At 39.6% G+C, this 15,299-nt stretch overlaps 2 protein-coding genes across 2 annotated transcripts; one reads left to right on the plus strand and one right to left on the minus strand.

Moving 5' to 3' along the window:
* Nucleotides 1–262: 262 nt before the first annotated feature.
* r3hdml (R3H domain containing-like) lies at nt 263–6,309 on the minus strand. The gene is made up of 6 exons (XM_049017160.1): nt 6,171–6,309; nt 5,042–5,323; nt 4,432–4,550; nt 3,998–4,100; nt 3,076–3,191; nt 263–2,162 (listed from the first exon to the last, which is right to left on the minus strand). The coding sequence occupies exons 1-6, from the start codon at nt 6,174–6,176 to the stop codon at nt 2,030–2,032; spliced, it is 759 nt and encodes a 252-aa protein (XP_048873117.1). The 5' UTR covers nt 6,177–6,309; the 3' UTR covers nt 263–2,029.
* A 6,607-nt stretch (nt 6,310–12,916) lies between these two features.
* Nucleotides 12,917–15,174, plus strand: fitm2 (fat storage inducing transmembrane protein 2). Its single transcript, XM_049017161.1, has 2 exons — nt 12,917–13,122; nt 13,612–15,174. Exons 1-2 carry the CDS (start codon nt 12,950–12,952, stop codon nt 14,192–14,194), a joined length of 756 nt encoding a protein of 251 aa, XP_048873118.1. The 5' UTR covers nt 12,917–12,949; the 3' UTR covers nt 14,195–15,174.
* Nucleotides 15,175–15,299: the final 125 nt, after the last annotated feature.

Raw genomic sequence — 15,299 nt, forward strand, 5'->3', positions numbered from 1 at the left:
TAGTCTGAAGAGTACTCATATCCCCATTAAAGCAGTTTACTCCTGCTTGATGCAGTTATTCTCAGTTCAGTTTGTTGCTTTTTTTTAGAGAATATTCTAAATAAATGTAAAAAAAAAGATCTTTTATTTGCTTTAAGGTTAGACTGAGATGACAGATACATCAACAACCAGACAAGTCACGTACATGTAGCCCTCAGACCTGATGGTGTATTTTAAAACTTCTAAGTGCAGACTGATTCGAAACTCACACTAACTGAAGGGAGACAGTGGACCAGTTCACCCGCCTTCTTAGAAAGTAAACATTTTCTTTGGAAGAACCTGATCTTACAGATTTGGAGAATTGGTAAAGATTTTAATTCTACACTGTGTAAAATGTTTTAACAAACCTTGTATGATTTCTGAATATGCCTGAAGAAACGCAAGTATGAGTGTCTAGTGATAAAAGGTAGTAAAAATTAGAATGAAAATATCACATGCAAAAAGTATCCACAATCATTATTTAAAAAAAAAAAAAAACAGGTACTGCTTATAATCACATTTGTTCATCATATGTCACCTTCTGCTTATATTCCAACTGCTCGTTGTGAAAACTGATATTTAGTATGATATTTATTAATGATTTCTCCACCTCGCTAGCATGCATAACCCGACCTGAACACGAATCAAAGAAATCAGTCTGTACGCATTTATCAGATAACTGAGTACTTCCCTACCTGTTTTTCTTCTTCTATTTTCTCCTGATTTTTATTGAGCTTCTTCTTTCATCCACAATGGACAACGATCAATACAATCAGTCATAAATGTACCTGCTGAGCCCCACCCCCATTGACACTGCACATGCAAAATGAGAGCGAGAGGAGCTTGAACCTTGGGAGGAGACCACACCTTCAGTGTGCGATGACCATCCAATACCGCTACTCTGAACAACACTCAACCGTGCGTGTTTCACTCTCCGCAACTAGGTCACCTCTGGAAAACTTCACAGCTGGTATTTTATTCGATGTCACTTTCTTTACTCAACCAGGGTCATGGAAAAATATCCAATGAAACCAATTAAGTAAACATGAATCAAGATGAAGATGGTGAGGAAACATCCTTGAGAGGTTAAAACAGTCAGAGTTCATTGCACCTGTCCATTTAGAAATGTAGACAGGTCCGGCAGCAAGAACAGTATCTTTTGTTCTCATGTCTTTATTAGTTGAGAGGCTACTTACTGAGCAGGTCAAATAAGACAGAAGGACTTAACAAATCCCACAGTCTGTCCTCGGCGTAGGAGCCTGCATTTGCAACATCAGAGACACACATCTAAAGGTTTTTACTGAAAAGTGCAATATATCAAAAAGGAAGCAACACTTGCAATGTTGTTCTTGAACAGACTTTGAAGAAAAGAAATTAATATTCATTATGTCGTTTGAACAAAAAATATAGCAATACTACAGTATAAATTATCAGGCATGAGTATGAGCAGTCTGACAATTTAAACTAAGCTTATATATTTACCTTATAATGAACTGCACGAAAAAAAAACAACAAAATTTTTCCCTCAACAGTGATTTCAACTCTTGATTCCCTCTTATTTAAATGTATTAGTTGTTTTGTTTTCTGATAATAGTATCTAGCAAGCTAGTCCAATGGGTGATTTTTCTCGGTAGTCTGTTCCACTGAAAACTTGGTTGTACCACACAGAATATGCCCTTATTATTCCGCTCTATCAGACGTTTGTGAAAACGATAAGGCCAGGACTTTCACTGAACGTAGTAAAAATCAAAGAAAATAATCACCACATCCAGCAGGCGGCGCCAGATAACAGTCATTAAATAATAATGCGAATAAAACAAAGCACCCATGAATAAATAGTGGTACTGCAACGCAAATTCTTAGGGACATACAGGATAAAGCCAAGATATAAAACTAGACATTTATACCACCTTCAGGTTCATCTTCATATCAGTTTCATTGGAAGTCAAGCTTCGTTCACGTGTTAACAGAGCAGTCTCCAAATGAAATTACACAGACTGACATCGTACCGCTAAAACCAAGTAATCTTGTTGGACTTTAAAGCAGAGCCACAGAGATTATTGCTGCAGGTGCCTCCATAACTCGGTGGGCAAGCCGAACACGGTCGCCCCGTCCTGTAAGGAGCTTCTCCGACCCAGTTACCTCTGAAACAGGAAAATGCAATATGGTCATTATAAAGTGCAAACGACCCACTGAGTGCGCTTTACGAAACCCATGACTACGTTGGTCCGTCTAAGACGTGTATTTCATCTGTTTGCACTTTCATGTTACTCACTGAGATATTAATGACTATCAAATTCATCCAAACCACTTATTCTACCGGGTCGCGGGGGTCCGGAGCCTATCCCGGAAGCAAAGGGCATGAGGCAGGGAACAACCCAGGATGGGGGGCCAGCCCATCGCAGGGCACACTCACACACCATTCACTCACACATGCACACCTACGGGCAATTTAGTGACTCCAATTAGCCTCAGCATGTTTTTGGACTGTGGGGGGAAACCGGAGTACCCGGAGGAAACCCCACGACGACATGGGGAGAACATGCAAACTCCGCACACATGTGACCCAGGCGGAGACTCGAACCCGGGACCCAGAGACTAAGAGTGCTAACCACTGCACCACCATGCCGCCCCTACTATCAAATTCAAAGTTTTAATTAGATACTGGACCGGCTCCGCTTGGAATCTGATGGGACTGTTTCATGCTTATATTATAAGAATTTAGCTGGGAGACAATTTCTAATCTGATGGGTATTCATTTACATAGCAGCTTCTATGAATGTATCATTACACAGGCCTATATTAAAATTAACTAAATTAGTTTGAAATATATTTTGATTTCTGAAAGCTTCCTTAGATGCTCCATAAGTGCTCCTTAAAATCTGATAAACTTTGACTGATAAGGAACCAGGAAAATATTATCGTATTGTTTAAGTGTCACTTCAGTACATATAGACATTAATTTGCGTCTGTGTTTTTAGTAAAATGTTTTCGCCGCTATACTTTTGTTGGCTCCTTAATGATGGTTCATTAAGGTTCCAGGATGTCATCACTTACTTAATTGAATAGTTGCAGACGAGGAGGACAGCCTTTCGCCACACACTACCAAACACATTCATGTTTGAGCACCTGTTCATGGCACACCCCACTCGGTTGGTGCTGGCCCACACCATCTGCAACAGAACGTCAAGCATGTGGAGTGTGGAGGATGGATATTAACGGCTGGAAGGCAGCTCTTCCTTCTTTCTCAAAAGTAACGTAAGTATTGGAAAGTACCTCCAATATCTTAGATAAACGAGGACTTTTACAACATCAGATCAATTGGGCACATTGAGTCATATCAGCAAAAGCTGTCTAATAAGTCTTATGTTACAATTTGTATGTCTGTGGGCGAATTCTGCATTATTTGTGGATGATTGTTATGGTAAATGTTTGCTTTTCAAAGGGATAAAGACAAAAAGAAAATGGAAACATAGGGTTGATGATTGGACACCATGAAAATGCAATTTGGTTACTTTACGTAAAGTGTATGTGGGCTAGTACTTGTAGTAGTGGGCTAGTAGTGGGCTAGTACTTAATGTATTAACTAACCAGAACTAAGTGCTAGTTTCCCACTGATCCCATGTTCGTTCTGCATTAATCAGTCATAACGGTTCGTGCATCTCATGCAGCTACTATATTTGCTCATGATTTGTTCTTGAGTAGTAACTGAGTTACATGTATCCCCTCAAGTAAAGTGTTGCCATGCAAATCTGTGCAGTAATTCAATAATAATGTTTAGGTTCACTAAAGGGCTATTATTTAAATTTATTGTCAAATGTAATATTTTATTTTACTATTACTGTATAAAATATTTCTAACTTGAACCTGACTCGCCCCATAAGAGACACCAAATAATCCTGCCATAATCCCATTGTACAAAGGCTGCCATAATCCCATTGTACAATGACAGTAAAGACTCTGGATCCGTAAATTTCACCTGGGTGTAGTGGGAACACACAGAGCCGCTGCAGCGGCTCGGGTAGGAGAAGGAATGTTTCTCATCATGCCAAGACCTCACAAGTTCAAGTATGGACCTGTATCTGTGGGAAGAAACTACCGTTATACAGAGACAAAAACAATGCTATGGTGAAAAGCTGAAATACAGTGAAAATTATATAAAAGGACTGCAGTCTTGAAAGTGTAAAGCCAGTGTGGAGAAATAAAGAAGGATGAGATCCTTTAAACTAACTCATTTTTTTGTGTGGTTCAATTGTAATATATATGAAATAGTCTATCCGTTCAGACTGTCTAATAGTGTAACCCATTTAGTATTTATTCTACTGAAATGTGAAATATATTGTATGAGATATTCTATGGGTGGCAGAAAGGTGAGCAAATGTTGTTGTAAAAGCAGGAATGACTGTATTGTACCTCCCAGAGCTGATGGCCAGGTTTTGACCCATGAACTTCATGGCCAGAGGTGGGCCGTGTTCCCATACGCACTGAGAGGCCCAGGATTCTGCTGACTTGGCCAGTCTCTCATCCCACACCTATGAACAGCCAGAAACAGCTGTTCAATCCTCTTTTGGGTCTCAGCTGTTCAAACTTGACTGACCTTTCTATTCCCATAAACTCCCGGTGTCACTCATTCTAACAGAACTCAGCTGTTACAGAGAGATAGTTACAAAGTGTAACACAAAAACACAAGACAGATGTTTAGCACAAAAAAAAAAGCCAATTCGACAAGTAATTTTGCATGTTGCATGCAGATTAGTCTGGCATTTATAAACTATTAAATTTTGACATAATTCTAAAAGTGATTTTTTATAAAAAAAAAAAAATCTCTCAAAATATTTTGAAATATTACACAGACTGGAAACATCAAAGCTGCCTGTAGGGGTTAGCATATGAAAAACACCAAACGCTAAAATTTCTGAAATAAGCCTGGACTAAATGTTAAGCTACTCAACGTAAATGCCGTTTTGCCCTGTTGTCTCATGCTGCATGCTCTGGACCAGCTGGTGCAACACATGACTCTTACCATATATTCCATATTGGCAGCTGGAGGGAAGACTTGCGAACGGACGCGATTGTGATAATCCAACAATGAGCTCATGTCTCTGGAGGAAATGTAGCGTTTCCGTCGGCCTTGTGGAATGCTAATGCTGAGTGGGTCACTAAGCTCGGCGTCCGCCGCTTCCCCAATGGCCTTCGGGACTGGAGAGTTGGTGCCGTTGGTTGGCACCACCATGGACCCAGTGAGCGGTATCACCCACAGGATGGTGCTTAGGAAGAACTGAGTGCATGCCATGCCCAGGATGACCTGAGGGAATTACACTGGCTTTAAAATCAGGGAAGAACGCAACTCCGAATTACCAACAACTCATTGATAAAGCAAAGAAAGGCAAACAAAGGGAAAAAAAATCTCTGAACGAGTCAGTTTTGTACTCAGCAATTACACAAGACCTTAACAACTACGAAACACGGAAGCAGGTATTATCAATTTATATAGCGCTCATGTGTTACTCAAACAAACAGAGCTATTTGGCTGCAGTGTCAGTACCTTTAATCAGATGAGGTTGGACAGATTAACCTGATATTAGGTCTGATTTATTATTTATTAAGTGCAGTAGGAGTTAGACCCCAGATCGTTTTACAGACAAAGACTTCCTCAAGATCGTCGACGATGAATTATGACAATTGAGCACTAAATGTAATTTAACCATCATCTCGCCCAAATATAAAAACAACAAATATGAATAAACATTTGCAACAATGTTTAACTTTTTGTCTATTTTGTGCATTAAAATATTTTTTTTTTCTGAGAATATAGCTTTTAAATATGAAAAAAACTCTACCATAGTAGAATATTAGTAGAAAAAGCTGGTATATTACTGTAGATTGCAAACTGAAATAAAATGATAAATGTACTTCCTAAACCACAAAGCATCACATTTAAAATTAACACAATCTCAATCAAAACCCAGCATGAATGTTAACAATCAATAATAACTCAATTAAATCAATCACACCAACTGCTCGTTTTAAACATGAAACATGCGTTAAGCAAACTGCTGATTCAGCAGATTCCAATTTCCAACTTAGATGAATAGAGAGGGAAAGAAATATAGATAGACAGGCAGCTGTTTGTCTTCTGGGGCAGCACATACCTTCATTACTGTATCCAAGACATGGGGCAGGAGAGAGAGAAACCAGAGGAGTGTAGAGATCCACACTTAAACAGCGGGCTTTGCAGACGGCCTCTTCTGGCACGAGGTGGAGAGTGAAGGAAACCAGCTGACGCACAAGTTCTCTCCTCGTCTGCCCCTCTGGGGCTGTCCCTGCGCTTAAAAAAGCCGGCTGAGAGGCGATTTGGGTTTGCCGGGGCACAATATGTGCGACACTTCAGATTTATCGAAGTATGACATGTGGGAACTCTGTGAGTTCTTAGAGGTCAATTAAATGTGCGAGATTGGATTGTTAATTTCTCAATGCATGGTATTGGAGGTCAATTGTATTCCTTAAAGTGCAATATCTGAGTGACGAAACAGACTTATCATCAATCGGTTCAGAGAAGTGATTTAACTTTATCAGAGTATATGATTTGCAAAATATATACGTCATTTGTGAATGATTTATTTAGTATGCGAATCACTTAGGTGTTCTCGTGCACAACTTAAAATATCGATAAAACAAATATTTCTTGCTTTTGCAACAATTTTGAAGTATTCTCAAAGTATTTTGTCACTCTTCTTAAAATTGTAGGAGAAATCATCAAATGCTAAAGAGGGAGAAAGGTTACGATTTCACTTCAGCCAAAGGAGGAATTCATTCCTGTGTCAGTATCTGAGGGCTGTGTGTAATGTATGATGTCCCAGTTTCTCTCCGTAGCTCTCTCTCCGTAGGTCTCTCTCCGTAGGTCTCTCTCTGTAGGTCTCTCTGTAGGTCTCTCTCCGTAGGTCTCTCTCCGTAGGTCTCTCTGTAGGTCTCTCTCTGTACGGTTTCTGTGCCGTGGATAGTGTTCTATTTCGTCAGACTGTGTACAAGGCCCTCAGCAATCCTATGTAAGGTCCTGTATCTTCAGACAGTCCAGACAGCTCTTTTTACCATGGTAAAATTGCATACCCCCAGAATGTCTAGATGGCTCTCTGTACCATGCGTAATATACTATACCGCCAGACTGTCTAGATGGCTCTCTGTACCATGCGTAATATAGTATACTGCCAGTAATTTATTTTTAATTTGTCAAATGTAATTTTAGATGGACCTTAAAGCGCTAGTCCGAAATACACAAACCGGCACCAGACGCCAATAAATGGTCCGTGGACACATTTAGCCAGCCCTCCATTGACTTACGGGTTCCTCGCAACATGATGTCAGAATGCAAGGAATGTGACAAGTGCTTGGAAACAAGGGACAGTAACCATGGAGCTTTCTCTGGGACAATGGAAAAGGGAGCGCAGAAGTACTGATACAGAGCTACAGAACTGTGCAAAAGTCTTAGGCAGTCATGTTTATGTTTACGATGCGTAAATCATCTTCATGTTGGTGCTAAATTACGATATTATGTCTGTAAATGTGTGTCAGCTTAACCATCTAAAAACATGGAATGGCTAAAGTGTCCCCCCATGAGAGGTATGGGAATGAAAACGCTGTTCTACAGTAGCTGTCCAGCAAGACCAGTAACTTTTCAGAGAACAGAATAAACTCCTGCTAGTAAAGAGTGCTAGTGTCACTCTTTACATATACAGACGCTCCTCTACTAATGAATGAGATACGTTCAAGACGGCCGTTCGTAACTTGAAATGTTCGTAAGTTGCAATTCAATATCATTTTAAGGGTTTACGCAAGTACAAAGCACTAGGATGCTGGGAGTACGCACGCTACGCTGCTGCGCGGCGGGAGTAGCGGCCAGAAGTCGCACTAGGCGGAATTGTTGCACAAGAAAAAAAAGAGATGTTGCGGACAATAAACAGGAGCCCAAGGAACACAATTTGGACTTACAGTCCTCTTCGTTCGTATGTCTGAAAGTTCATAAGTTGAAAGTTCGTAAGTAGAGGATCGTCTGTATTACAAAGTTAAAATGTGTTTTTTTTTTGTTGTGAGCAAATATACACTTTCTATCCGAATAGATCGCTTTAAACATTCCCTTTGACTGCCTAAAACTTTTGTGCAGTATTGAATGTTATAAAGTTTTTGTGAGCTGGCCTAAAATGGACAGACATCAAGGGGAGGAATGTTTTCTGTACATAAAACGGACGTCTTTCAAAACCATGAGTCAGAGAAATAACTGATGTTGTGATCCACTTGTCAGGACGATTCGAAAGACTCAAAAACTGAAAAAATTAAACATTAATGGTCTGAAAATGCTTTTCTGAAAGCCTTGGTTCTTTTCATTGTTCCGCACAACACTGCTCAGGTCCACAACAAAAGGCCTTCTTGTTGCATCTTGGAATTTAAAGACCCCTGACTGGATCCGCAGCAAGATGTTGAACCTTTCATCCCACTGTCCAAAACACAGAGAATCATTTTTCTATAAACTCCACAGTAGCAAATTTATCTTACTCTGACATTCAGGGCAGAAGAATATATCCCAATCTTGAAGAAAAAGCAATCGATGCAAACTGCTATTCAACCCACACACACAGCAATTCCAGGGTTTTCTCTTGGCACTTCAGTCTGAGTACTAAATGTGAATATAGGCTCTGTAGATAAATTCTGCATCAGTAGATATCTTCTGCATACACAGATTCAGCCTCGGTTGAGACCACTAATCAGAAGTTCTTGCTTCGCAACTGAACAGCAAATTTCCAAAGCTAACTTAGTGCACAGGATAAATTTTCAAGAACAGCTCAGCGGATTTAGTGCGTTTTAAAAATTTAACATAAGTTTCTTGGTTGGATTACTTGAGGTTTGGTTCCCAGTACTATTTTACACGATAAAAAGTGAACAAAGTGAGGTTCAGATACTTGCACTTCCCATACTCCAAATCTCCTGGCCTCTAGCTCAATGACCTATTGTCTGAATGTTTATATTTACACACTATTGACTGGGCCACCCACACCACAAAAGTAGCAGTGACATTTGCTGGCAGAAAAAAAGCCTGACTAGCCATATTTGAGTAATCCAACAGAGGGGTAATTATTTTACCAAATTGTCATGCATTTGGTGAAGGGTGCAGCCTATTATGCAGCATAATTTGAGAGTTGGGATGCAAATGCGGAGTGCTGATGGTATTTCAAGCAAAGCAAGTCAGATCTTTTCAAATTGCCACAAAATTCCACTGTAATTCCATTATCACAGAACTAGCCATTTGCACACTTTTTGAGTAAGACTTACACATCGGCCCGACGGACACAAAAGCTCACTGACGTTCTTGTATAGGATAGAGCCTAGTTAGAACTAAAGGACTAGATGAATGTCACTTTAAGACATCGACGCTTCAAAAGATCTATTTGAAGTGTACAAAAAAAAGATACATTTGCATTCAGTTTAAACATACTACTTACAAAGATACTGGACAGATAAATGGCTTTAAAAATGGAATTTGCATGGTGAGAAGAAAAGGAACACAAATGACATTTTCAGCATTACTGCTGTGTTATAGTTAACGTACAACAACATTTCCCTTATTTGAAAATGTATAAACATGAACTTGATGGTGAAATTTTACTGCTATGAAGAACTGAAATGGCTACTGACATGCACATATAGCAACAATCACATCTATGAAGATTGTGGCACCTAGTTAACAGTTCTCACAGTGGATACAGAGGCAAGTGGAATTATAGAATTATGTCATGGAACCATCACAGAATGTCCTGGTAATTGAACTGCTCGCTCACTTTTGTCAAACTTGCATCCATCTGGGCAAATTATTTTTGCCGTCTTATCTTTTAGCAGCTCAGCACTGAGGAAGGACACATTTATATGCTCAAACACACACGCAGTTTGCTTAACGTCAAGTTTGTCACTATACTGTGGGAAATGGTGAGACGACGTTTGCCTCTACCCGCAGCATGCACATAAATCCCAGACTTCACTATCGGCTGTCAGAACATCCCATTTCTCAACCAAGGAATACTGCTTCCAGGCAAAGACCAATGGTTTCATTTTGGCAGCCAGAAAACAAATTTACTTAGTGATGTAACCATTTACGGCGAACAAGCAAGACAGTGATTAAGCTGGGCTGTCCAGAGGAAGACAAGAAAATGTCGAGGTTTCGGATGAAGTTTTAATTGTGAAACAACAGTGATGTTAAACGTCTGGTGGTTATCTTCAGTGTTGTATTCAGGTTTAATGATTAATAATAGGGCGGTATGGTGGTGCAGTGGTTAGCACTGTTGCCTCACACTTCTGGGACCCAGGTTCGAGTCTCTGTGTGTGGAGTTTGCATGTTCTCCCCATGTCGTCGTGGGGTTTCCTCCAGGTACTCCGGTTTCCCCCCACAGTCCAAAAACATGCTGAGGCTAATTGGAGTTGCTAAATTGCCCGTAGGTGTGAGTGAATGGTGTGTGAGTGAATGGTGTGTGAGTGTGCCCTGCGATGGGCTGGCTTCCCATTCTGGGTTGTTCCCTGTCTCGTGCCCGTTTCTTCTGGGATAGGCTCCAGACCCCCTGTGACCCAGTAGGATAAGCGGTTTGGAAAATGGATGGATGGATGGATAATTAATAATATTCATACGTGGTGCTTCAAAAAAAGAGGAGGTGACACAGGGCCCAAATGTCCTTAGTCATCCATTAAGATGGGAAAGATAAGAGAATACCAATTTCAACTGTAATTAAAAAGTGGACATTAACTGGAACTGTTACAAACCTGCCTGGAAGAGGACACAAGTTTATTTTCCCCCATGTACAGTGAGGAGGCTCATGAGAGAGGAAAAAAATCCCCAAGGATGACTGTTGGTGAATAACAAGACAAAATAAAATCTCGGGATTACCACGTCGTCAAAGCCACCGTCAGACGCCAACTTCATGCTAACAGATTAATTTGGAAGGTTTGCCAGAAAGAAGCCTTGTCAGTTACCCATAAACATTAGCGCTTGGAGTTTGTGAAACGTTACTGCAACTTTCACTGGAACCATGTTCTATCGTCTGATGAAATTGAAATGGAACATTTTGGCAATAAACATTCAAGGTGGGTTTGGTGTAAAACGAAGAATGGCTATAATGAAAATAATCTTATTGCAACTGTAAAATATGGTGGATGTTTCGGTGTTGTTGGGCTGTTTTTCCTCCAAAGGCCCTGGAAACCTCATTATGGTACATGCCATTATGGACTACATGACATACCAGGACGTTATAAATTAAAATGTGTCTGTATCTGCCAGGAAAATAAAACAGGGCCATCGCTGGATCTTCCAGCAGGACAGTGATCCTAAGCACATGTCCAAATCATCAGAAATGGTTAGCTGACCGCAGAATCAAGCTTCTGCCATGGCCATCTGAACCCCACTGAAAACCTGTGTACTGAGCTAAAGAGGATTACAAAATCAAACAACATAAGTGTGATTTTTTAAAAGATATGTTTAATGCATTATCAGTATACCTTGTTTGATAGTTATTGCAGTATGTTGTTGACTGTCTAGCAGTGTAATCCAGTTGGATCTGACACTTGACTGACTGCCAACATAAGTCTGCAGACCCAGACAGTACTGAAATCCATGACCATCTCTGTAAAAACATTAGCATTTCACCAACCTCCAGACTGTATAGTCTGGCACGGCTGCTGCAGGCATTGCAGTTTTCAAAAGAAAAGCCAAATATCCCACCCTTGTAAAATGCCCTTTTAAAATACTTTTGCCAAGTCCAAGAGTACTAAAATCCAGATTTCGAGGGAATACATGTTGTCCATTTTGCCCTTTGATGCACCATGTGAAACAGAACATTAGCATGATTATGTCCAGCCCAATATTTAAAATATGATTTTCATTTCTTATGAAATCTGTTTCTGCGTCTTGTGTTTATTATAAAGTTATGGTTACTCTGAAACATTTTCTAATATCTTACATATTGTTGATATGGTTAATCAAACAAACTACAACATTTACAAATGGAATCATGTGCTTTCTTATTGCATGTGTATTTTCTGTTTCTGGGTTATTCTTTTCAAAGGCCCATGTTACACTGCCATCTGTTGGTTATTGAGGCATTGAACAGAGCGGTTTAACGCCCTCGCTATTGTAAATATATAATGAAAATATACGTTTTTACAATGTACAACGTTAAAAGCAAATATTATGCAAAACTCACCGTAATTACAGTATCAATTGACTAATGTAGATTTGCTTTTAGCTGAAAATAATAAAATAGATTAAATATATTATTGTATTAATTTAAATATAATTTTTAAACGTATTTTTATATATTACGGGGAAGTTCAGAGTGAGGTCAGATATACATGCTTTGTGGTTACAAATTACATTCTTATAATTTGATATGATTTTGAACTAAAATTTAGGGACGACAAAGCAACGCTACGTGTTAAGATTATTGAAATCGTAAGTAAACGTCAGTGTCTGAGAAAATAACATGCATATAATTCGGAGTGCAGTAATATTTTAATAGTCCGAGGTGTTTATTTTTAATTTCTATTTAGTATTCCAGGGTACACTCTAGTTAATTGCTGCTTTGGTCTTCTCGGATTTAAAATACGTTTCACAGAATAAGTATTAATCCTTAGTTATTAATGGAAGCAAGAAAACAAAAACCCTTCCCATAAAAATCCGGCTAAATCGCTTCTTTTCGGTCAACTAGATTATAAACCGACCAAATAAATAAACCGTTGAATGGGTGTGGCTGGTTCTAGTGAAAGAAACGCCCAAATTCGCATGCAATAACATCACCGGCTTCGCTCATTGGTCTCTCTTCGCTTGGGTCAAAGGTCACCCAATCGGCGAGCTGCGCCAGCCAACGTACAACGAGGTCATCTCTGAAAGAGCGCATGGAAAATGGAAGCCTTGGAGGCAGTAGTGAAGAAGTTATTGACCTTTTGGAAGATAACAGCGGTCAAACAGCATTTGCCATATATTTTATTATTTATTTCATTTACGGGATCCATTATAAAGTGTTTCCTCCCAATGCCCGAAACCTATTTTAGTAACAAGAGAAATTTCCTGAACGTGTAAGTAGCAAGCGCCAATGACAGTGCAGGAGAGAGCGGTGTACTTTCACCTGCTAGTTATCTTACTGTATATTATGAAGTCCTGCTGTGATGGAGAATCTGGATTATGCAGTCGCCATAATTCCAGCGGTGGTTGTCCATTTGATTTCAGTTAGTATATGTAGACATGCCCAGAGTCATTTATCTGTCTAGCTGTCTTGTCTATTCATCCGCGCGCAACCGTGTATTTACGTGTGTATGTATATTTCTAATTTATATGTACTTGTGTCTGTATTTTCCAGTTATCGCTCACGTTCACTAGAGTAAATTTGTAACTCGCATGGTGCAAGTATCGAAATAAGCCTCCAGTTTTTTTTTCGCAGTTATCATAATGGAGCTTCTGTAACCTCTAATACTTTATCAATATTAGCACAATGTGTGTGTAGCAGGACGTTTTCTTTTATTTATATTTCATATTTCTCAATTAAATATCGCTCTTGTTTCGTACAGGTACTTAGTCAAATTTTCCTGGGCTTGGCATCTAGCCTTGCTGCTGCCGTTCATTGCCTTCTTCAACTCCATCAGCAATACTTGGGGCTTTGTGCTGCAGCGACTGAGTTCACAGCTGGTCTCCACAGCCATATGGTACATCTGCACACAGTTTTTCTTTTACTTGGAGGATGTCACAGGCACCTGCCTGGAGAACACAGCGTTTACCACAAAGGCAACGTGCAGGAATGCCGGATTCCAGTGGGATGGTTACGATATCTCTGGACACTCTTTCATACTTGGTTATTCCACCCTTGTCATTGCGGAGGAGCTTGTGCCAATGACCGATGTGAAGAAGGCCGTGGGCTTTCATAGTCACACAAGTACAGCCCTCAATGGCCTGTATGTGGCCCTCAATGCATTGCTAGCAGTCTGGATATGGATGTTTGGGTGCACCTCTGTATATTTCCATGACATTTTACAAAAACTCTTGGGCACAGGCTTTGCAATAGCAGGTTGGTATGTCACATACCGTGTATGGTTCCCAAAGCCCTTCTCTCCCGGATGCCCTACCCAGCACAAAGGGAAAAGGCTGCAGGCCTAGACTGAGACCATGGAAATCAGCCCCAAACACTACGCAACTGCAGCATCGGCTTCCTCACTGGGTCCAAATTGATTTTTGTTATTCCACCTCCAAAAAAGGTCATTTGGAACATAAGGCTTGGTTTCTTTGCCAGCAAGGGGTATTTAAAATGGCAAGGAGAAATGGAGACATGTGTCGTGTCTCTTTGGCATGTCCACTGCTCCAGGGATCACATTTCATAAATTATTCCAGTTATTGACTTAGTTCGTTCCTAGTTACCCAGGTATTGTAATAGTTCCGAGTTAAACTACTTTCTGAAAACGTTCTGATTTAAAATTCATTTAGTTCAACCACAAACATTGTTTACAGGAAAAAATATCATGCCATGTTCTTCCCGTTTGCATGTGCCATGAGCTCAGTGTACCGAACGAACTGTTAGTTCTATGAAGTTCAATTTAATACCTTTAGATGAAGTCATTGTTTTTAATACTAGTTACTTGATTTGCAACTCTAATTCCTCCTCAAAGCCAAAGCATGTAAATCATGTATCTGCTTGTGTATTTCTAGTACAAACTACAGTTGATGAAAATTAATAGTTCAAAGTATTTGTATGGAAATAATGTACATATATGATGCGTACATCTGGATAATATACAATAGTATAGAATTAGAAAACAGAAGGGATTAAAGTGTGATCTGGAATTTTTATTTAAGGGATTCCAAGAATGATTCGTTTGAAAGATATCTATTATAGCTGTTTCTGAGTTTTTCATTCACTGAAAAGGCCGCATAAATTCTCCTATAATGCATTGCCATAATTTTACATGTACTTGGACATTAATAAAGCCAACATGGTTAAAAACGCAGTGTAATAACACAATTTACTGACTGTCAACTCCAGATCCTCATAATATTTGTCATTTCAGGCTTTCAGAGAATACCAAGACCGTACTGTATGTATCGTATGTAAAATAAAAGACATTGCCCTCTGTCGTCAGTTATGGATGTCATAGGTAAATGACAAACTTCTGGTGACAGGCAAAGAATGACCATCAGTCTGCCCTTTGAGACTGCAGATTTTATATTGATATGGGTTGATCCAAAATCACTCATTTGTAGTAGGTTC

The sequence above is a fragment of the Brienomyrus brachyistius genome, chromosome 6, assembly GCF_023856365.1.
Source record: "Brienomyrus brachyistius isolate T26 chromosome 6, BBRACH_0.4, whole genome shotgun sequence".
Classification (NCBI taxonomy): Eukaryota; Metazoa; Chordata; class Actinopteri; order Osteoglossiformes; family Mormyridae; genus Brienomyrus; species Brienomyrus brachyistius.

Excerpts from the sequence above, each read along its gene's own strand:
- r3hdml (XM_049017160.1), bottom strand. Across the intron at positions 4,551-5,041 it reads CTGCCAATATGGAATATATG|GTGTGGGATGAGAGACTGGC; the intron begins GTAAGAGTCATG and ends GGCTGTTCATAG. Across the intron at positions 4,101-4,431 it reads CTGGCCATCAGCTCTGGGAG|ATACAGGTCCATACTTGAAC; the intron begins GTACAATACAGT and ends TTCTTCCCACAG.
- fitm2 (XM_049017161.1), top strand. The coding sequence starts at position 12,950 with ATGGAAGCCTTGGAGGCAGTAGTGAAGAAGTTATTGACCTTTTGGAAG. Across the intron at positions 13,123-13,611 it reads AAGAGAAATTTCCTGAACGT|GTACTTAGTCAAATTTTCCT; the intron begins GTAAGTAGCAAG and ends TGTTTCGTACAG.